General features: G+C 52.3%; 1 protein-coding gene across 3 annotated transcripts in view; it reads right to left on the bottom strand.

Moving 5' to 3' along the window:
- Mcf2l (MCF.2 cell line derived transforming sequence like) overlaps positions 1-17,538 on the bottom strand; it is a 154,034-nt gene extending 136,496 nt beyond the window's left edge. For 2 of the 3 annotated variants that reach the window (XM_037211591.1, XM_037211592.1), the window contains exons 1-2: positions 17,450-17,537; positions 11,745-11,917 (exon numbers count right to left, since the gene is read on the bottom strand). In XM_037211591.1, the coding sequence (XP_037067486.1) occupies positions 11,745-11,913 (169 nt within the window). In that variant the 5' untranslated portion in view covers positions 11,914-11,917; positions 17,450-17,537. Of the gene's footprint in view, positions 1-11,744; positions 11,918-17,449 lie in introns of all 3 variants that reach the window. The other variant, XM_028881276.2, reaches the window with a different exon arrangement.
- Between the last annotated feature and the right edge of the window lie 3,782 nt (positions 17,539-21,320).

The following is a 21,320-nucleotide window of genomic DNA, read 5'->3' as shown; positions in this document are numbered from 1 at the left end:
ACAGTTTCACGACAGCTTGCACTCACAGCTATCCATGGTCATGTAGTCTGCAGGCCCCAGGTTAGACACTGTTGGCCACTGTGACTACAGGCCCCAGGTTAGACACTGTTGGTCACTGTGACCGCAGGCCCCAGGTTAGACACTGTTGGTGGTCACTGTGGCTGCTTCCCAAAGAACCGTATTCACCAGAAAGACAACATGAAGGCTCACACATCTGGAGTTTGCACTCAGGATCCTCGGTGGTGGCGAGGGCTCCTCTGCTCCCAGCTTCCCAGATGACTGCCGTCAAGTTTACCTCAGCTTTTTCTTTGTCTGTTTCAGGGACCCGACAACCACGTCTCCCATCCCTGGTAGCAGCAGCAGGACGGAGCTGGTTTCGCAAACTCACCAAAGCTTGCAAAAATAATAGTGTCTTTCGGGCAAGCCTCCTTGACTTCTTAGATGGGCTTCTCTGGGAGCCACGGGTGGGAAGACACTAGAAATCCACAGGACTACGCTCCTCACAAACGCGGCCCACATCCTTACATTTCTGCCAGTGGCCTTGGAAACCAGTTCCTGGGGATGGTGATTGCAGAAGCCATGCGGCTTCCCTGGCTGCCTTACACACACGCCCTCTCGAGCAGAACTCCTTCCTGGGTTTCTGAGCACATCTCATCTGTGGCTCTCCTGTAGCAGGACCCATGGAGCTGTTTTTTCTTTGGGAATTTAAGAGTTAAATGAACGCATTTCCTCAGCCCTGCTGTAGCATCTTGTGATCTGCAGGTATGTCGTCTGCGTGAGTGTGTCTGTGCCAGCGCTGTGTGAACATGTATCTATGTGTACATGTGGTATATGGATGTGTGTGTGACCGTGTATGTCATGTGCATGTGGGTAGCAGTGGCGCACGCCTTTAATCCTAGCAATGGGGAGGCAGAGACAGGTGAATCTCTGTGAGTTCGAGGCCAGCCTGATCTACAGAGCGAGATCCAGGACAGCCAGGGCTACACAGAGAAACTCTGTCTCGAAAAACAAAAAGAAAGGAAAAAAAAAAAAAAGTCTGTGTATTTCTGTGCAGGATATGCATGTGTTTGTGTCAACATGAGTCTGTTATGTGTGTGTATGTCTGTATCTGTGTTGCACGCACATGTGTGTGTCTGTGTTGTATTCATGGGTATGCATGTTCAGACATGCCCATGTGTGTGAATGTTCCTGCGGTGGCATCTGCCCACCGGTGCTGTGTCTGTTATCCCGAATGCAGCCTGTGCATGGGTGTCCGGCATGATTCCCACCTATCATGTGGGGATCATCAGCTCTCAGACCCCACGCTCAGCAGCATGGGCCTGGCTGTCCTCTCTCCCGTTTCTGCCTCCGGCACTGAGTTCTCCAAATAGTTACAGACGAGAGTCTTCTGCACGGGCAGGGCAGCCGTGTGTACCTCCATGTCACTAGCCCGGAACAGGCTCTTCCTCCGCCTCCTGCCTGCTCCCCTCAGTCACTGGGGTGACTCTAGACAGCAGTGCAGGGGTCTGTGTGCTCACACACTCCCCAAACCCTCTTCCGCTTCGGGGATTCCTGCTAAAGGCTCCTAGCCACGTGGCTCATCTAGATTGAGCACTCTGGACATCTTAACACACCCCAGCATGGAGATGATGTGTTCTCAGGAGTATCCATAACTCACCACACCCTCACCCACACACTCACATACATGCATACACATGCATCTGTGTGCACATCACCCACACTTGCACATTCACACTCAGGCAGCAGCATGCAACACACATATGTACAGATTTTGCACTTCCCAGCTGTTAAGTTTGCTTTACATTCTGTGTCCAAAAAGGGAAGAAAGGCTTTACGTCAGAGAGCAGAAGAATGGCATCTTCCCAGCCTTGATCCTGGCCAAGTACAATCCCCAAAGGCTTGGCTCGTGTCAGGAAGGCGGCACAGGCTTCTCTGCCAGGCTCAGTGCCCAAGAAAGGGGCTTGACCATCACCTGGCTTCTCACTTCCAACTTAGAGAAAGCCACTTTGCATAAGGAACAGAAAGCTACCTGTGTGGGCCACCCTCAATCAGCTCTGATACAAGAAGATACTGGGGTCCCCCTTTACTGACTCTGAGTATAGTCACCATCCAGGGGGCAAGGCTGCTCCCCATACTCTGCTTACACCCTAAGACCACCCCTCCACCAAATGCAAGGGAAGAACTCACCAGGGATGCCCACCCAGACAGCAGCCACCACAAACGCTAGCACATACTGTATTCATCAGAGATGTGGAGCCACTCGGGGTCTGCTTACTATAGCAAAGAAGCAAAAATAACCACAAAATATGCATGACTCGTGTTCAGGCTGGAGCGAAGTGAAATCTCAGAGAATGGCTGTTGGTCCCTTCAGAACATGGGGGCATTTAATATTGCACCTCAAATACATTTCATGGTCTACTTGATTTATAAATAAAAAACTGCATCTCAGAGTTCCAGATGGTGCCGATAAGATGAATGAATACCGTTGCCAAGAGTCTGACTGGGAAGACAGCCTGTGTAGGCACCCAAAGCGACTTCAGCCAAGCAGGCATGAACACAGCTGATAACAGCCATGGCTGCATGGCTTGCGTGCTTTCCAGGACACGCATTTCGAAGTATTTTTTAAAAAGGAAATACTGACTTCTAACATTTTTACAAGAAAAAAGTACATTTAAATATCCTAGAAATGGTAAAAATCTTCCCCGACTACTTCCCTGTGAATGCGTAACTGGGAAAATGCATAAAGACTACCAGTGATGTGGTATGGATTTCCATAGTTTGCATGAATTTAGTTAATCAAGTCTCTGGGCAAATGAGAAGAATCAAAGAATATACCATGAGGTCTTGAGTCCAGACAACAACCCCAGTGTAGACATCTAGGTGCCTTTGAGCGGCTGGTTCCTGTGAGTCAAGCCTCTCCTGTAGAGTGGGCAGGTGAGAAAGGGCAGAGGTGGGGGGGGTTGGGGGGCGTGCAGAGAAGGACAGAAGTGGAGAGAGGGGCAGGCAGAGAGGTTGTCAGATGGGGAAGGGTGAAGGTGGAGAGGAGCAGGTGGGATGAGGGCTCAGAGGCAGAACCGACTGGGTGGGGATGCTGGTACAAGGGACCTCTTGACAATGCATAAATCAGAGGGCCCTGGGCCCCCTCCCTGGTGAGCTGGCTTCAGCCATGTCTGTTACAAGAAGATCCTGGGGTCCTGCTGCTGTTGACTGTAGACACATCCAGAAGGCATGGCTGCTCCTCATCGTCTGTTTATATCCTAAGACTCCCAGAGGCAGTGAAGGAACGCCAGGCCCTGAGTGACAGGCCCAGCCCTGCCTTGGCTCTCGACTCAGCAGGGATGCCCATCCCAGACCATGGCTTCTCAGACGGGCCTTCCCCAGAGTGTGGTCCTTGTGGTATTTAAATGTGAAGGGTTCCCCAAAAGATGCATGTGGCTGGGGCCTGGGGTTCCCGCTCCATCAGTGGATTGACTCTTGGATGGAGTATTGAGAAATGGAAAATAGGGGGTAGAGTCTGGCTAGAGGAAGCAGGCCAGCTGGGGTGCATGCTCTGCAGGGAGAAACCTTGTCCCCAGCCCCTTCTGCCTCTTTCTCTGTGTTTCTTGCCACTGTGCCCTCTCATAGGGGGCCAGCAATGGGGCTGAGCGACCATGGACATCTCCAGCACCATGAGCTGCTTTTCCATGGCTTCTTGTGCACGCAGCCCTTCCTCCAAAAGTGCCACTGGCAGATTCCAGACAAACTCGCCCGTGAATACTTTCCCCCACAAAAACCGATTCATAATGAAACACCTCTCAAGTGTAAGCGGCCCCACCAGCCACATCCTGTGTGAGAATCAGCTCTCAGAAACAGGCATCAAGGACAAGTTCTGTTGCCCTGTGCCTCTGACTTGCGGTCTAATTCCCCACCTTAGGGAACATGGGACAGGTCGGAAGGCTTCCTCAGACAGGGTGCAGAGGGTCACTCACAGGGAGAATCTCCCAGTCACACACCCGGGCCGTGAGGTAGCCGGGTCACGGTGTGTTTTCACCACTGCCGGGTTTATCCACAGCAAAAGATACAGTAGGGATCTTAACAGACAAATAATTTGACCAAACCCTTATGGCTATAATTTTGTTTTCCTCCTAGTTTTCATAACTGCAGATTATAGCCATGATAAACATCTTGGTTCATGAATCCTTATGACAATATTTGGATTATTTCCTAATTCGATTTCTAAAAGTGGTCTTGGGATTTTTATTCATGATGACTGTTTTTTGTTTTGTTTTTCTTTCCTCTGTAGCCACAACGGCTCCATTCCTTCCAGCAGTGAATCTAAATCAGGTCTACAAGTGGGCACAGAGGGGGCTCTGTGGTTACATCTATGCTTCTTTTTTCCTCTTTATTTTTATGTGTATGGGTGATGTGCATGCATGCACGTCTGTGTACCCCAAGCATGCTGTGCCCTCAGAGGCCAGAAGAGGGAGGGTATCGGGTCCCCTGGAACTGGAGTTATAGATGGTTGTCGATGCTGGGAATCAAACCTGGGTCCTCTGGAAGAGCAGCCAGTGCTCCTAACCACTGAGCCACCCCCATATTCATGATTCTTTAATGCTCTTCAGGGTAGGTTCACATCATGCTGTGGTGTGTTCTCCCTCCATCCCCATAGCTGGCTCTCTGAGGTGACCACCACTGTGCTGCCCAGAAGAGAGACATACTAAAGCCTGTCCTTGGGGCGGTTTTTTTTTTTTTTTTTTTTTAAATGTAGTCGGTCTTTATCACTGTGGCTTCTGATATAGTTTCAGTGTTCTGCTCCCTTGGGTCCTTTGTTAGAACATATGGCATCCTCTAAGGAACTCCTAACATTCCTGAGTTCTGTTTGTCACGGGTAAACACACCCACTGATGAAGGCCCACCTTGTGCCAGCATGGAATTTCCTCTTTCCCTGATGTGGACACGGAATAGAAGATGACGATGCCTGAACAGAACACCAGGGTGGGTATCCACGGCGGCCTCAGCTCCTGCTTCAGCTGAGGATGACCAGTGTTAGCCCACGTCAGACACAATGCTGGGCAGCCAGTTCCCAAGGACTTAGGAGAAAGCTTTCAAGTGCTGGGTGGGGACCCGTGAGGTACTGTGTGCTAGGAGAACAGGAAGTCCTGTGGTGTGAACAAAAATCCCTGAAGAGCAGCCGTGTCTGGCTGTGACCAAAGAACTCCTGGAAGGAGTCTGTGTGCAGAGACGGACAGATCAGTTGGGATTTCAGTGCTGTGGAGAGACTGGAATTTTGTAGGTTCAGAGGCTTGTTACTTTATCTTGGACTGGTGTTAGCTTCTGGAACAGCCATTTCTTGTCCCACTTTGTATCTGAACCAGAACCTCACGATAATAAATAAAAGCCCATGAGAAGCTGTTAACTTAGCAGGGCACTAGCTTCCACCCATCCAACAGCTGGGAACATCATCAGTTAACATCTTGGGCCTACAGAATAGCTCCCCCATCTCGTGGTACCTGTCTCTCAGGGTGTATTTTAAATACCACCAATGTATTTTAAAATTGCTTTGATTTATGACTTTCTTTGTTCTGTAAAACTATGAAACCTTTATGAAACTGCTTCCACATGGAACATGATATTTGGGGTAATCTAAATTTGTGTTCTGGGGTCATGGTCACTCAGCATGGCTCCAGAATAAACTCTTACCCTGTTTACGATGAGAGCTGTCGTTTTTTGTCATTAATAGTGGGAACCGCAGCGACCAGAAACACTCAGGGAGACAGTGGCCATCAGGATCCAGGAGCTTCTACCTGGGACAGGCCACACACCTGCCTGTCTTCATCAGCAGCTCTCAGTGGGCAGGGGGAAAGAGGAAGTGTCCACCCGGGAGAAATTCCGGGGAAAGCCAGCTACACTCTGAGTAGCTAGAAGAAGCAACGATAAGTGTGTAATAGTGTATTAGATAAGTATGTAATAGTGTATTAGATAAGTATGTAATAGTGTATTAGATAAGTATGTAATAGTGTATTAGATAAATATGTAATAGTGTATTAGATAAATATGTAATAGTGTATTAGATAAATATGTAATAGTGTATTAGATAAATATGTAATAGTATATTAGATAAATATATAATAGTGTATTAGATAAATATGTAATAGTGTATATAGATAAATATGTAATGGTGTATATAGATAAATATGTAGTAGTGTATGTAGATAAATATATAATAGTGTATATAGATAAATATGTAATAGTGTATATAGATAAATATGTAATAGTGTATGTAGATAAATATGTAATAGTGTATATAGATAAATATGTAATAGTATATGTAGATAAATATGTAATAGTGTATGTAATAACAATTAGAGGCTGGCATGTCCCCTTTGGTGCCTCCAGGTCAAGCACACACTTCAGAGGAGAGTTTCTTAAACATCACCTTAATCACAGAGAGCATCTCAAATTTAAGATGGGAGATTCTATAGAAACAGTTCACAGTTGACAGAAAACTCACAAAGTGCCTGAAGAAACGCAGGCAAAATCTCTGGACCCACGGCCGTACTGCAGGTTGGGAAGAGGTGGGCAGCGCCCTTGAGATGGCTCAGGCACACACTGCCCACCTCCTGGGGGACCGTCCCCACAGCGTTTCATAATCACCTGTTTCAGATAACACATACTGTTCATTTTCATTAAACAGTGATGAACACTGGCTAGTTCTCTTCAGTCCATCCAGGGGCCAGAGGGGACAGCCTGGGAAGGCAGGGCTTGTGGACCCTCCAGGACAGGCGCAGGGCCAGGGTGAGTTCAGCAAGCTCAGGAATGGTACCCTTGCAGCCTGCCCCCACCGGCCCCCAGGATCCCTACCTCACCCCGCACCTGGCAGCAGAGGAGAGAATTGCTAACAATACTTAACTTGACCAATAACACACACAGCAGTCCCCAGTGGATTGCAAGCCCATTGTCACCAAAAATGCTTTCCAAAACTATCAAGAACTCTCGCCAACTTCCTGAACAACAGAAACTCACAAGTGAGAAGATGCCGAGGGGTTCGGAAGGTTAGAACGAGAGGCTAATCGTGTGCAGCCAAGATGCCTGCCCCATTTGCACAAGCCCCACAGACTGTTAGAACAACCCAGAAAAGACCGGAGAGTGGAGCGTCAAGTAGCTTGCTCACGGGGTCCTGCTTTTCACACGATGACTGAACGGCCACGGCACTCATTCCTCCACACCTGCGTTTCTCATCAAGTGCACACTGGGAAGAGGCAAGGAGTCTCCCCGGGCGTTCACGCACCGAGCCAGGAAGCTGCAAGCCCACAGCCCTTGAGGTTATCAGAGGTCATCTCCCCAGGCAAAGAGACAGGTCAGGGTCCTTGGCAGGCTGCACGCCCCAGTCCTGAGGAGATGGGATCCGACATGTCTGTGGCCACTGCATCTCTACTCTGAAGAGGTCTCCATTGTGTTTAGCTGTGTGCGTGACCATAGATGGGGTGCTTGGCAGGGAAGCTCTGTGCCTGGCTCCCATGCTTGGTGTATCCCAGGCCTCTGGCCGGGGTGGATATAGGACAACCGTCTCTACTCCAAGGCCTCACAGATTGACCTACATGTTGCCTGCATGGAGTTGTACGTTGGCTACATGGAGGTGGGTGTGTAGGGGTGTGTGTGTGTGTGTGTGTGTGTGTGTGTGTGTGTGTGAAAGAGATGGAGCCCACAGCTACACTGTCTTTTTAGCCCCCCTCGAAGGGGCTCCCCTAGACTCCAAGGGCACTCCAACAGAGGTGGCTTCATGGTTCTTGTTTTTGTTTTGAGACAGTCTCCTGAGCTCAGGCTGGCCTTGATTTTTCTACCTATCCGGGCATGACCTTGAATATAAGATCCTTCTGCCTCTGCCTCCCTGGTAGAGATAAGAGGTGTGTAGCCGCAGCAGCACTTCTAAGTGCTGAGTAACGAGTCACGGAAGAGACTCGAGGCCCTTGTAAGGCACGCAGCATCCCCCAGGCCAGAAAAGAGACCTGCAAAGACGCAAGAGAGGCGATCCCCAGGATGGCTGGATGGTAGGGTGGGAGACGGAGTGACAGGGTGTCTGCAAACCAGGGGAGCCACGCTGATGGGTCCGGCAAGGAACCCCAGCACTGGGGAAAGACAGGCATGGACCTTAGAGAGTGAGACACAGACCAGTGAGCGGGCGGCCAGAGGCGCCTCAGTCCCTCCTGGGAAGGGCAGAGCTTCGTCCTGCACGGAAGGAAGTGATTTCCTTCAGGAAAGCCAACTCTCCCACAGAAGGTGTGTCGGAGGAGCCTCGGGGTCAGGGGGCCGTGGGCTGGACACACTCCAGCCTCAGCAGAGTCCGAGCAGAGCCTTAGGGGGCTCTGCAGCAAGAGTTAGCTATGGTGAGGACGAGCCTGCGGCGGAGACTGGCCGAGGGAGGAGCAGAGTCCAGAGGCAACCGAGCTGGGCTGGGTGTGGCCTCTCCCGAAGTCATTTGGCACAGGTGACTGGCGTGAATGGCAGCTGTCTGACCAGCCAGATGGGATCCCTGAACGGGCCTATCCACGGGTGCGCTTGAGGCCTCCCACCGCTGGCCGTGAAATGGTTAACTGGAGAGCGTCTGGGGTACTGCTTGCCCAAACACTCTGCTGTGGTGGTATGCTATCCTGAAATGAAGAGGGCTGAAGGAACGCCAGCTCACACAGAAGGCCACAGACGGCGGCAGCGAGCGAGCCGGAAAACAGGCTTATCAGTGTTTACCCAGCACGGTCCAAACCTCCGCATGACCTCGGGGACAGGAGCGTGTGGACAGAATGTGGACACACAGCCTGCACACGAGGCTCCTGCCATCACATTGGCGGTGATGGCACTGGGGGACTCAGCCTGTAGAACAGCTGGCAAACTGGCCCGTCATCGCCCAGCGGCCGCCTGCCTCTGGAGACACACAGGGATCACAGGCACGCCCCGTTCAGAACTGTTCACAATAGTGACGGAGGGGATGGAGCCCTTGCATCCACTTACATGCAAGTGGGACCACATGCTGGGTCATCTGCACCCTGGCCTCTGACTGAGCCTGGACACAGAAAGCATCTCTGACACGTGCTGAGTGAAATGATCCACCGGGAGGCACGAGCACTCAACGAGGACACTCACTGCGACCCCTGGAGTGTCGAACTACCCAGACCAAAGGTGAGTGGTGGCTTCTGGGACAGGGACTAGGGTTTGGGGTTGGGAAGATGAGATGCTGGAGATGGAGTGTGTGTGTGTGTGAGTGTGTGTGTATGTGTGTGTGTGTGTGTGTGTGTGAGTGTGTGTGTGTGAGTGTGTGTGTGTGTGTGTGTGTGTGTGATGGGAGCATACTTCATGTACTAAATGTTTAAGATGGAAACTGAGGTATACATACAAGTATACGCATACATATACACACATACATATGCATACATATACATACATACATACTATATATATGTAGGTACTTTCCCCCAAGACAAGGTTTCTCTGTGTAATAGCCCTGGCTATCCTAGAACTCTTACAGACCAGGCTGGCCTTGAACTCACAGAGCTCCACCTGCCTCTGCCTCCCGAGTGCTGGGATTAAAGGTGTGCGCCACCACCCACGCCCAGCTGAGAAGCAGTGCTGTGTATTTTGCCACAATGAAAAAAAAATAATGAATTTAAAATGTAAGTTTTGACAGGTTACATCACTTCAAAGGGCTTCTAGAATAATCTGGGGAAGGTAACCAGACCGGAAGAGAGGAAACAGCCCAGGAGCGGTGACCCCAACAAGCCGTCATGCCAAGCTCAACTCAGGATACGGGTTCCTGATCACAGCTTTTGTTTTTTGGTCACTCCCCTGTTGGAGAGCGTCTGGGTTCATTTCTCAGAGCTTGTACACAGGTCATCCGTGGGAGGCCATCCCCCGGGCCACCGCCTGGGGTGCACTGGCTCAGCAGCACTCTGGGCCTCACGGCTCTGGATTGGGAAGGACCAGAACACACAGAGAGAAGAGTCAGCAGTAACAGGAGTCAGGGCCGGGATCTGCGGCGTGGTGCCCAGCAGCCTGCCCGGCTCCCCAAAGCCTGGGGTGCCACCACCACTGAGTACAACAGCAAGCTCAGGACGCGCCACACTTGAGCAGACGTGACCAAGCCCGAGCTTGAGCTAGATTTTCTGCTCGACATTCCACGTCTCATCAATACACAGGACATACAGATGGATTTTCCTGTCAGGGGAATGCAGATAAATCAACAGATGCTCAGAGCAGTCAGGTCAGGGTCAACCTTGTGGGACTGACCTGTAGGCTGCTCCCAGGACAGCCTTAACCCAGTGCTTGTGAGGCTCAACCAGAAGCCCAGGGAAGGTCGGCAAGTACCAACTGGTACCAACTGGCACAAGGCCTGGGCAGCCAAAGCGGCTTGAGCCCTGAGGGACTCCTCACACTCCAGCTAGAGCACACAGCGCTAAGGGGGTTCCACCAAACAGCCCCCACAAGGGGGATTTCTTGGGGACCCCCTGCCTTCTGCAGAGCGCTATGATGGCAACCTCTCCCTGACCACCTCTTCTCACATTCTGGGACCAGCCCCTGGGAGAAGCATACACATGTGGCTCATGACGAGAAGGTTCGGTTTCCCGGTTCCTACTTGGGGTCCACCTTGGAAGACTGAACTCCAGCTGTTTCTTTAGGACAGGGTAGTCACTGGTGCAGAGGGACAGAAACGGCCACAGAAGTCACAGACCCCGGCCGGGGCCACCACATGAAGTGAAATCTCTCCTTCAGCCACGGCAGAAGGTATGGCTCACAATACTGAGTCCAGAGAGCCCCAAGTCATGGCCACCAGGTAAAGCGCTCATCCTTGGAAGCTGGCACAAGAGTACTAGGCCTAAACCTTAGAGAGGTTATCACCACAGACACCCTGAACAAGGACCCAGCCCTCAGCGAGGATGAAGACGGGGAAGCCTCAGAGCAAACGGCCAGATTAGCCCCATGAGTGAGACCAACTGCCACAAATGCTAGCCTGCGCCATGGCCAGAAGAGTCCAGGATGGCAGGAAGATGGAATTTCCTCAGTCTACAGCCTGACGCTTGGTCAGTCACAGAACCAGACAGCCCTGGAGTCACGTTCACACTTCCCCTCAGTGGGATGTACACACCTGCTCAGCCTGCTGCAGGCCTTACTTTGGGGGTCAGGGCGGGGAGGCAGTGAAAAGTGAACCCAAGGCATCTGCCCTTCTCTCACACTGCTGGGCTGGCAGGCTGGCCAGGACCATGAACCACCATGATTAGCCTAATGCAAAGACCGACTGTAGGAAAAGCCTATGCACCGGAAGTCTAGGGGTGCACACTATATGGCTCTAATTCTATCCTTTCTGGTAGCAGGGAGCTGGTTAGCATGCTAAGATAAAACATACCAAATTAAAGCAACAGTATACACACACACACACACACACACACACACACACACACACACACACGAAGGAAAAAAAGGAAGCAAAGACTGTGAATAGTCCCCCCCCTTCTGCTGTACTGTACTTTATTTAACACCCAAAGACATATTTTTCATAATCTCTAACCAGAGCCAGCCTCTTTGTATGATCCTTACTGGTGTAACCAACAAGCAGGCGACCCGAGAAGACAGCCTGCCCCCAGGAGCAGGTTGACCCACAAGAACCCCCAGCACAGCCAGGGACCCGGCCGCTCCATCTGGCGCCCTGTGGCCGAGCATAGGACTTTAGACTCGCATCATCAGCGGGGATCAGAGAAGAGGCTTGGACCGGGAGCACCTACCTGGGGCCGTGGCCGTCGCCTCTGCTTGGTCTGGAACAAGTCTGATGCCGTCGGACACGTCCACCTGGTGATCGACCTCCTCCTTCGAGGCCCCATTGTGCTGCTGTGATGGAGAGCTGCTTCTGCGGCCAAGGTCTTTGCACAAGCTGAAGCACCCGCAGTCGGACATGAGGCTGTGGTATCAAAAGGAAAATGGGGTCAAGTCGCAGGGCGAGCGAAGAAGTCTTTCTCTGGACAAGAACAAAGCCACTGTTTACTTCAGTTCTTCTTCTGAAGAGGCGCTGTGTCAAGTTAAGCTCATTCTCCGCATTTCAACAGCTTGTGTAGCAGGCTGTCTTGATACTCGGTTTTTTTAAAAAAACCAACCGTCACTTATATATGCTGGGATGGGGGTTGTACAAGAAAAACAGTACCGCTTACTTCTTCGGCATAAGAGGGGGAAAGGAGAGAAACAGACTTTCTTGACATTTAGGTTCTTGTTTCAAGGACGTGAAAGTGCCAGGTCTCTGGTTTCCCAGCTCTGCCCCACTGGCCAGGCAAGCTTTCCAAGCCAGGCTTGTGGCTTTTCAGATTACTCAAAGCATTTTTAAACCCTCTAAAGCAAAGCAAAGGCTCCCAGGTCCAGAACAAACATTATTGTATTCTTCCTCCAGGGGAAATCTGGCAAACACCTTGGTGAAGCATCTTTGGGAAGTCATCTTCAATTTAAAGAGAAAGTGTCACATGGTTAGTTTCACCTGCCCACAGTAGCTGTTAGCCCTGTCACCTGCCCGGGTGACTGCTCACCGGGGCGCTCTGGGGCCCTTCTCAGCACTGGGGAGGCTCCGTGGGACTCGTGTGTTGGCTTAGTGCCCACAGGCCGTCCTGGGAGAAGGAAGAGTGGAACATGTCATGGTATGTTGTCTTGGTGCCTCCACAGTATGTATGTCTTTCACGGTGCCCCTAGAGTTTTGCCTTCTATCTCTGATGCCCCTGCCTCAGGCATACACCATACCCCTTGCTTTAAACCTTCTTTCCCCAGCTCCATCTTGGAAGAGGCCACTGTCTGCAGGAGGCTGTCTCCTGGACAGGTCGGATGATTAAGATTCCCACTTCACAAGCCCGTCTCAAGCTCCTGTTCAGCACAAGCCTAGCTTCTCTTCAGAGAAAACCCACACCAGGGTTAGCGCCTTGCTTTGCTCTGGCTCTGCTGCCTGTCCCTCCTGGAGTCTGGCCGCTGGTGGGTAGAGATTTGTACTGAGATGTCTGGCTCCCGAAATGTGATCAAGGTGCCTAGGGCCTGAGAACCTCTCTCTGTTCACAGTGTGGCCCATTCAGGTAGGAAGCGGGCTGCCTGACCAGGGAATGTCCATGATCCAGTAAGTACAATGTTCCCAAACAGGGCAGACATTCTAGCTCTGGGAAGTGTCCAGCCAAGGCTTTGCTCTCTCCCACTTCCTCCCCAGCTCCCAGCCACCCTGGGTATGGACAGCTGGCCTATCTGCTTGTCTGACATGAAACAAGTCCCTTTGTGGTTTAATGCTGCTCACTCAATCCTCTGTCACTCTACGTCTGTTTAATACAAAGTTTCTCAAGCTGTCTCTGCAGTGGTCTGGGGACAGACCTTGGGGAACATGGGGTGCGTGTTCTCTACATGGTGAGAACAACACACGCACAGCCTAGCTTTGTCTCACGCCCCCCTCACCTGCGTGTAGAGACTCGTGAAGGATGAAATTCCAAGGGCAACTGACCCTTGACCAGAGACCTACTTCTGGGCTCTGCGAACCAAATTATGACTGTAGAAAGTTGGAAGGGAAATTTCCTTGGTTCACAAACCAACCAACCAACTAACCCCATGTTACCCTCTCATCTTCTAAAGTCTAGTGACAGAATTTAATATGTTTTGAGGATGTCGGTGTCCCACACTTTTTTTGGGGGGAAGCCAGGCTGATGCTGTGTGGGTTCATACTGAAGGGTGCCAAGGGGTTGTCTCTGCCTCACATGTCTGTGCTTCTATTGCCCACACTCTATCTCTAAGGACAACGGAGAGGATCCCAGGCTCTTTCTTCAGCAATGGTGAGGAACAGTGCAAGGCTTGGGGGTACCCTGACCCTCTCGGTTATTCCCAGCTCCCCATGATGGTTGAGCTCAGCATGCTTCTTGATCAAGCCTCCCTTTCTCCAGCAGACTGCTATTTCCCTGGCTGCTTGCACACCAGTCTCTGGTGTACTATATGTAAGAACACCCCAGCGGAGGTAAGGCTGCCCAAGCTGATCATGAGCAGGCAGAGAAAGAGAGACAGATAGACAGAGAGAGGGAGAGAGAGAGACAGAGAGGGAGGGAGGCTGGGCACAGCAGAAGGGTGACAGGCAGTGATGTGTTTCCTGAGCAGTAGGAAGTCAGACTCTCACAGCTGGTGTCCCCTACGGGCACGGTTCAGTTCTGAGGACTGCATCCATATGGACTCATTTTTACAGTCTCAAGGTTACCAGAACCCCCGAACAGGTATCTGTCAGCTTGCAGGTATCCTGTGTCCAATGAGGGGCTAGCCTGGGGGACCCAGGTTCCAGGTCTTTACACCCTGGAGCCGTGATAGGTGTCGCACACACCAGGGCAGGGTTACAGCCACCCACAGCTGTGAAAAGTCACCAGGTAGCTGGAACTCGGCTAAGCACAGTGAGGATCCAAGGCGAAGAAGCCCCAACCCTGCCTCACCGGTCTGTTGGCCAGTGTTTACGATACACCTGCTGTCGTCTTTGTCAGGGTGACTCCTGCTTCTGCCGGCTGGCACAGGCTATGGCACGGGACAAGACTCGGTGCCAATACATGCATAAGAGGCAACACCCTGGAGGATGGGCCACAGCAGCAGCCTGGGTCCCAGTGACTTGAGCCTGCTGCTCACACGGAGCGGTAAGAAAGTGCAGTGTGAGCACAGAGGCCCCCCTCACATGAGTGCCTCTGGTTCCAGCCCACCGCTCAGGGTCATTAATGCCTCCTGCAGCCCCACCCCACCTCCACCTCTGTCTCCAGCATGCAGAGCCTCTCCCAGGCTCATTTGTCTTACGAAAGACTTAGAAACTATGTGAAACGATGTCGTCACGGTCTCTGTGTCCACTGCTGCCTCCCTCCATAGATTTGTGTTGGTTTTTGCTCTTTATTCCATTTTGGAAATTTTGGTGATGTCCATGGTCAGTCAGAGTCCTAGCACTTTCCCAGCTGAAATGCAGGCTTTCTGTGGCTGGCCCTTCCTTAGATCTCTGAGCAGCTGCCCTTTAGGACTCCAAAGTAACCCTGGACATCCTGGGGGAGGAGCCTGTTTCCTGTGACTCCAAGGAGCTGACTGTGGTGGCCACAACTCATGACTGAGCCTCTTCACATTCTGGGCTCTTGAAACTTGGTCCAAAGTGACTGGCCCTCTTGTGTGTCCAAGGGTCCCTTGGTAGCTAGCCATGGTGTGTTCACTGTCCCATCAAAGCCCCACATGTTCTGTAAGCTCTCTTTGACAGGGCTTGGAAGGAATATCACTGCATCCTTCCCGGCCTGTGGCAGCCTGGAGCTGTGAGATGAACCCAAAGGTCTGTCCCCTGGTCCTCCGCAATGGCCCAGAGTGGAGCAAGGTACTCAGAAGCCACCACTGCATGCAGGTGCCACTGCCCTAAATGACTTTCTTACAGGTGTAGTGCCCCCCAAAGAGCCCCAACATCTTGTGCCCACCTTCTGGGGCTCTTTCCAAGGGGGAAAAATAGCAGTAGCTGCTCTGTGCCTGAACGCCAGGTCCTACAGAAGAAGGCTCCTGTTACTTCTGTGAGATGTGGGACAGACAGGGACCTGCCCATCAGGATCCAGGGCTCAGGCATCCCTAGTCTCACGCCGAGAGGACCACGAGAGACTAAATGTGGTGTCCTGGCCACCTTCTCACCGGAACCAGGAAGGTAGCGCCAGGGAGTGGCGCAGAAACAGCTGGGTACACACAGCACATGGTGTCCCTGTCCCTGTCATCCTTAAACTGATGGCAGCTGGATCTCCAGAGCCTCAGTTGGCCCAGCCAGGTCAAGGTCACTTGTTCCACTCCTTCCTGGAGGATCCTCTCTTGGTTTCATAGTTCATCATATTTTGCAGAAATGAAATGAAGTAACCTTCAAGGCAGGGACCTCTGTACAGAGGTGACTAAGACACCGGGTTTCACAAGACAAAGGTCTGCACTTGGGGGGCCCTCAAACAGAGCTGACGTAGGACCTACAAGTAGGGCACATCCACAGAAAGCCTTAGCAGCATGGGGGGGCATTCTGTCCCCCTTCAGGTTCCCAGGCCTCCCCACTAGAGGTAATTAAGGCAACTCTGCAGAGACGTCATGGTTCAGAGATCTCTGAACAGTCACCCAGAAATGAGGGGGTCCTCAGCACTGAGACTTTGTCCACAGGCCTGTAAGTGGCTTCCATGGCCATCCTTGGTTCCTCACACCTTTCACTTTCCACAAGGCTTTTCTACGGGTCTCAGTTTCTATAGAATTGGGTAAGGCAGTTGGGGCAGGCGAGGGATCTTCCCGAAGTGTGGTGGCTTTTGGCCACATTGGACCTGAAAGCCTGAGTGACCATTTCCAAGCCTCTGCCCAGGCATTGCATGCAGGGCAAGGTGACAAACTAAAATAGGACCTTGCCTTAGCCTGCAGGGCTCCGAGACCAGAACAGTTAAGAACAAAGCAGGTCCTGCTGCAGCTGACCAAGACTGCGACAGAGCTCTGCAAGCTCGGGTCTTGACATGAGCTTTGGGACTGACAGGACACACAGGTCTCTGTAATTCAGAAGACCTCCCCAGAGCCCAGAGGGTAGCACCCCACTCTTACCTGGCCAAGTAGTCTGTTTACTAGAGGAGAGGCTGGTGCACACCCAAGCCCCAGCTGCTAAGGAGAAAGGGTGGTACTTTATTTTGGTGGTGACCCGCTGCCAGGGATACACATCCTGGAGCCTCCCACGGCCCTGCAGCACATCCTTTGGGCAGATGGGCATCTTAATCCTCACTGGCCCATATCTCTGCAGCTGTTTGGGGTAGGACTCACTCGCCATGGCCAGGAGGCTTCCAAAAACACCAGGGTGGCATTTGGTCTCCTGCCTGAGGGCCTGAGAGGGTCAAGAGTAGCCATGCCAAGATCCTGATTAAAAAGTAACTCCTAGTGGGAGACTTTGGAGTTTAGCGGAGAAAGTGACACAATTCTTTTTAACCTGAAGCCTAAGCTTCTTTTGGTAAAAAGGCAAAGCAGCCATGCCCAGCCAAGCCTCCCTGTCTATGGCACCTGTCCTGGACACTGACCCAAGTACTGGGTTGGAAGGAGCTGGAGAGGGCTTGGGGGGGTGGGTGGTTCTGAGACTTGTCCAGGGGAGGCAAGAGCCCCGTCTCCTGCAGGTGACACCTGGTCCAGGGTGCGAGGGGATTCCCCCTCCACGTGACACTGGGAGTGTGAGAGGAACCCCACTCTTAACAATAGGGACACTTAGGGAGACCCCCGCTCCGAGCCAGAGTTCCCGCCGCCGCCGCCGGGGAGGAGGTGGAATGTAGGGGACGACCGGGTCCCGTAGCCAAGCCATCCAGACAGGAATGAGTGAGCTCGGTCCCACTTCCCTTCTTCTGCCAACCACACCCTCCCTCCCGTAACAAACCCCCCTCCTCCTCTCTCGGTCTCTCCCCCCTCCTCTCTCCTCGCTCCCCCGTCGCCCCAACCCCGTGCACACCTGTCTGTGCTGGGGACTGTCTTCTCCGCGTCCGGCGAGCTCACTCGCGCTCGCAGGTGCCACGCTCCCAGACTCCGCCCGCCGGTCGGTCGGTCGGTCCGGGGCCACTGAGAGGGGGAGGGGAGGGGGGGAGCAGGGAAGGCGGGAGCCGGAGAGGGTGGGGGAGGGGCGGAGGCGCCCGGGGACCCGGAGGCGACCGTTGCACGCCCGACAGTGGGAAAGGGGATCTCAAGGGAGGAGGCGGGGCATGGGCGGGATTCAGGGGAAGGGGGCCAGGGAGGAGGTGGGGCGTGGGCGGGTTTGCAGGAGTGGAAAAGGGCGGGGTAGGGGCGGGTCCGGGGGGAGGGAGGTGCGTGCGTCCCCTAGTCCCTTTCTGTCCCGAGGTCTTCTGAGCCCAGCCGAGCCTGGGTTCAGGCGCACTTGGGTCCCAGCTCCCCGTACCTCGGGATCTGCCCCGGGGTCCTCACAAGGCCTCTCAACTGGCCTGTAGGGAGGTGGTGTCCACTAGGAAGCCCCCAGCTGACCCGACTGGGTTTGCCCGCTCTCCCAAGACCCTTCTCTGCTGCTCCCAGATGGAAGAACTGACTCAGGTGGGAACCCCCGGCTGCAGACAGGTTCCACAAGCCTTTCTGGCCTCCGCGTTCTTATCTGACCTGCGGGTGGAAGGAAGAGCATGCTCCACTCACAAGCGATTGTTGAGGTTCCTTGAGTTACCATCTGTAGAGACAGCGCCCAAACACAGGAGCACTCGCCATCTCCGAGAAAGACCACACGGTCAAGCACCCCATTCTCTGGTCCCCAGGCAAGAAGTCAGTCTTCACCTCCCCTAGTATGCATGAACGCGAGCGCCCCTGCTTTCTGAGTGCCACAGACAGGAAGGGCACTGTGCCCCGGGACAAACTCAGGTCTGGCAGAAAACACCCCAAGAGCCCACAGTTTGATCCTGCATCTGCTAAGGCTCCAGGGCAGGCATTCACAAATGTGCAGTTAGAAGCAAACTTTTAGAATGGAGAATGGCCGGAAAAGTACCTCCACTGGCTGGGCAGAGTGGGGGAGCTCTTTGAATAGACAGAACCGACCCCGAAGAGGGACGCAAACCAAACATGTGTGGGAAATTACAGCGATGGCTGAACCCACTTGGGTGACGATGGCTCTGAGTTGAGCTGGGTAGACAAGATAGATTGGGGTGACCACTCAAGAACCCACCTCTTGGGTGGGTATGTCATTCCTGGGGTGAGTGTTCTTGGGCAAGCCTCAGCACCCTGCCCCGTCCAGAACTCGGCACTTGCCTGGCCCAGACTTGAGTGCAGAAGCTTCCCTGGCACAGGTTAGTGGGAAGAAGGGTTGGGGAGCAGACAGAAGCCACCAGAGGAGCAGGGAAGGAGGCGGGGCTCTGAGAGATGAGACAGCTCGGGAAGGACTATAGAGAAAACCCCTGGAATCTTTTTCTTTCTTTCTTTTCTTTCTTCCTTTCTTTCTCTTTCTTTCTTTCTTTCTTTCTTTCTTTCTTTCTTTCTTTCTTTCTTTCTTCCTTCCTTCCTTCCTTTCTTTCTTTCTCTCTCTCTCTCTTTCTTTTTTCTTTCTCTTTCTTTTCTTTCTTCTTTCTTTCTTTCTTTCTTTCTTTCTTTCTTCTTTCTTATATTTAGGTTATTTTAAAGATTTTCCTTTACGGATGTTTTGCCTGGATGTATGTCTGGGTACCACTTGAGTGACTGGTGTCCACAGAGGCCAGAGGAGGGTATAAGAGCCCGTGGAACTGGAGTTATAGGTGGTTGTGAGCTGCCATCTAGGTGCTGGGAATCGAACCTGGGTCCTCTGGAAGAGCAGCCAGTGCCCTTAACCATAGAGCTACCTCTCCAGCCCTTTAATGGCAGTTCTCTTCAGTTAGCCAGGGCAGAGGACGCATTGCCTTGTACTGGCTAGCTGCTAGGAGCTGCTGAGAGGCAGACTGGGGGTTTTCTTCCTGAAGGCTTCCATACATACCCCAAAAGGTCAGACTGGACCGGCACCAAGCTTTTTTGTTTTGTTTTGTTTTTCAGTTAAAAAATAAAAACATAATGAAACAAAAACTGTGTGTGCATATGTGCCCATGTGCAAGTCCCAAGGGACACATGTGGAGGTCAGAGGACAACTCGTGGGAATCTGTTCTCTCCACTATATAAGTTCTGGGGACCAAACTCCGGTCATCAGGCCTGATAGCAAACACTCTTACTCACGGGGCCTTCTAACAACTTCCACATTAGGTTCTTTAACCTTCAAAAACAAACAAACACCGGGCAAAGTTCCTGTTTCCCATGATGGCATCCAAGACCCTCTCTACACAGCTGCATTAAATGTCATTTAAGGAAGCAATAAGAGTTCACGAAAGTGCAGAAGCAGCAGCCCCCAGGCACAGAGTTTCGGCAGGACTCACAAACATCTGTTACCACTGGTGCAGAACCAGAAGTGACCAGTGCCGTCACCATGACCCCACACAGGTGGTTCTGCACAAGGTGGGAGGCGCCTATCCTAGGACTAAAGACATCCCGTGACAACCAGAAAACTGTCTCAACTGATAGAACATGCACAGCCACAGCCTGCCCTAAGCAGCCCTGTTGCTAAGGAGGCCAACCCAGAGCACCATCTTTTTTTAGGGAAGCCCAGAGTGAGCTTTCTGCCATTCAGAAAACCTCAGGCTGAGTCTCCAGTGAGGTCATGCAAGGGACTTCGAGCAGCCCATGACAAAGCCCATCCATGCCATCACACGTCCCAGCAGCACCCTGCTGGTGTCAGGCTTGTTAGCTGGGCGAGCCTTTTGTGCCTGGCAGCTCCAAGAGCCCCAGGAGCCCCCAGCAAAAGACACAGGAAATTAGCATCACAAAGGAGTTGGGGAGGGGGAGGCGGCAAGCCCAGGAGATCAAGTCGGTTCAGGAGTCTTTGCAGTGTGTGTGTGTGTGTGTGTGTGTGTGTGTGTGTGTGTGTGTGAGAGAGAGAGAGAGAGAGAGAGAGAGAGAGAGAGAGAGAGAGAGAGAGAGAGAGAGAGAGAGAGAGAGAGAGACAGAGACAGAGACAGAGACAGAGAGCTACAGAGAGTGCAAGCTTGGTTAACACTGCGGATAATAGCCAGTAGAAGAGGCAGCTCGTAGGCTGATGCCTCTCTGAGCAAAGGGAATCCCAGATTTGCTGTGACATTCACTGACCAGGCTCCTGTCTTTCCCCATGAGACACAAAGCAGGTTCAGCAGCCCTTGGGCAGTTTCTGCAACTGCCTCGAAACTGTGGTGGCTTGTGTCCTCAGGATATCTCAGTGGATCGGCTCTGTGCAAAGAGCAGAACATCAGAGGGAAAGGCACGGTATGCAGAATGGGAAGGTGAGTCGGTGGATCTGGGCTCGCAGACACCATCAGCTACACCCTTTCTGTTAGTTCTGTTTTGTTTTGTGGACTCACACTTCAAGATTGCGCCTTCCTAAAGCAGCAAGCTCTCCAAAGAAGGTATGGTGTTCTGGTTTGGCCAGGGTTGTCTGGCCTGGCATTTCCTTATGTAGACCAGGCTGTCCTTGAATTCACAGAGACCCTCCTGCCCTTGCCTAAAGGTGTGTGTCACCACATCCAGTTCATGAGGTACACCCTTAAAGTGTGAAGCCATCATTGGCTTAGATCCAATGCAATAGGACTGGGGTCTAGGGGCACAGGCCAGGGACGATGCCAGGTGACGAGAGAGGAGGGTATTGGGATAGATTTCCCAAGCAGGTGCAGGGACCCAGACATATGGCCTTGGATTTCCATCCTCCAAAACTGTGAGGATAGATTTGTCTGCAGCATCTGAGTTGGAGCTGGTTCTGCAGTCCTAGAATCAAACTCAGCAAACAGACAAGCACCTGGCCTGATGTA

This window comes from Peromyscus leucopus, chromosome 17 (genome assembly GCF_004664715.2).
Source record: "Peromyscus leucopus breed LL Stock chromosome 17, UCI_PerLeu_2.1, whole genome shotgun sequence".
Taxonomy (NCBI): Eukaryota; Metazoa; Chordata; class Mammalia; order Rodentia; family Cricetidae; genus Peromyscus; species Peromyscus leucopus.
The sequence above is the reverse complement of the archived record's forward strand: the minus strand, read 5'-3'. Positions and strand labels throughout refer to the sequence as shown.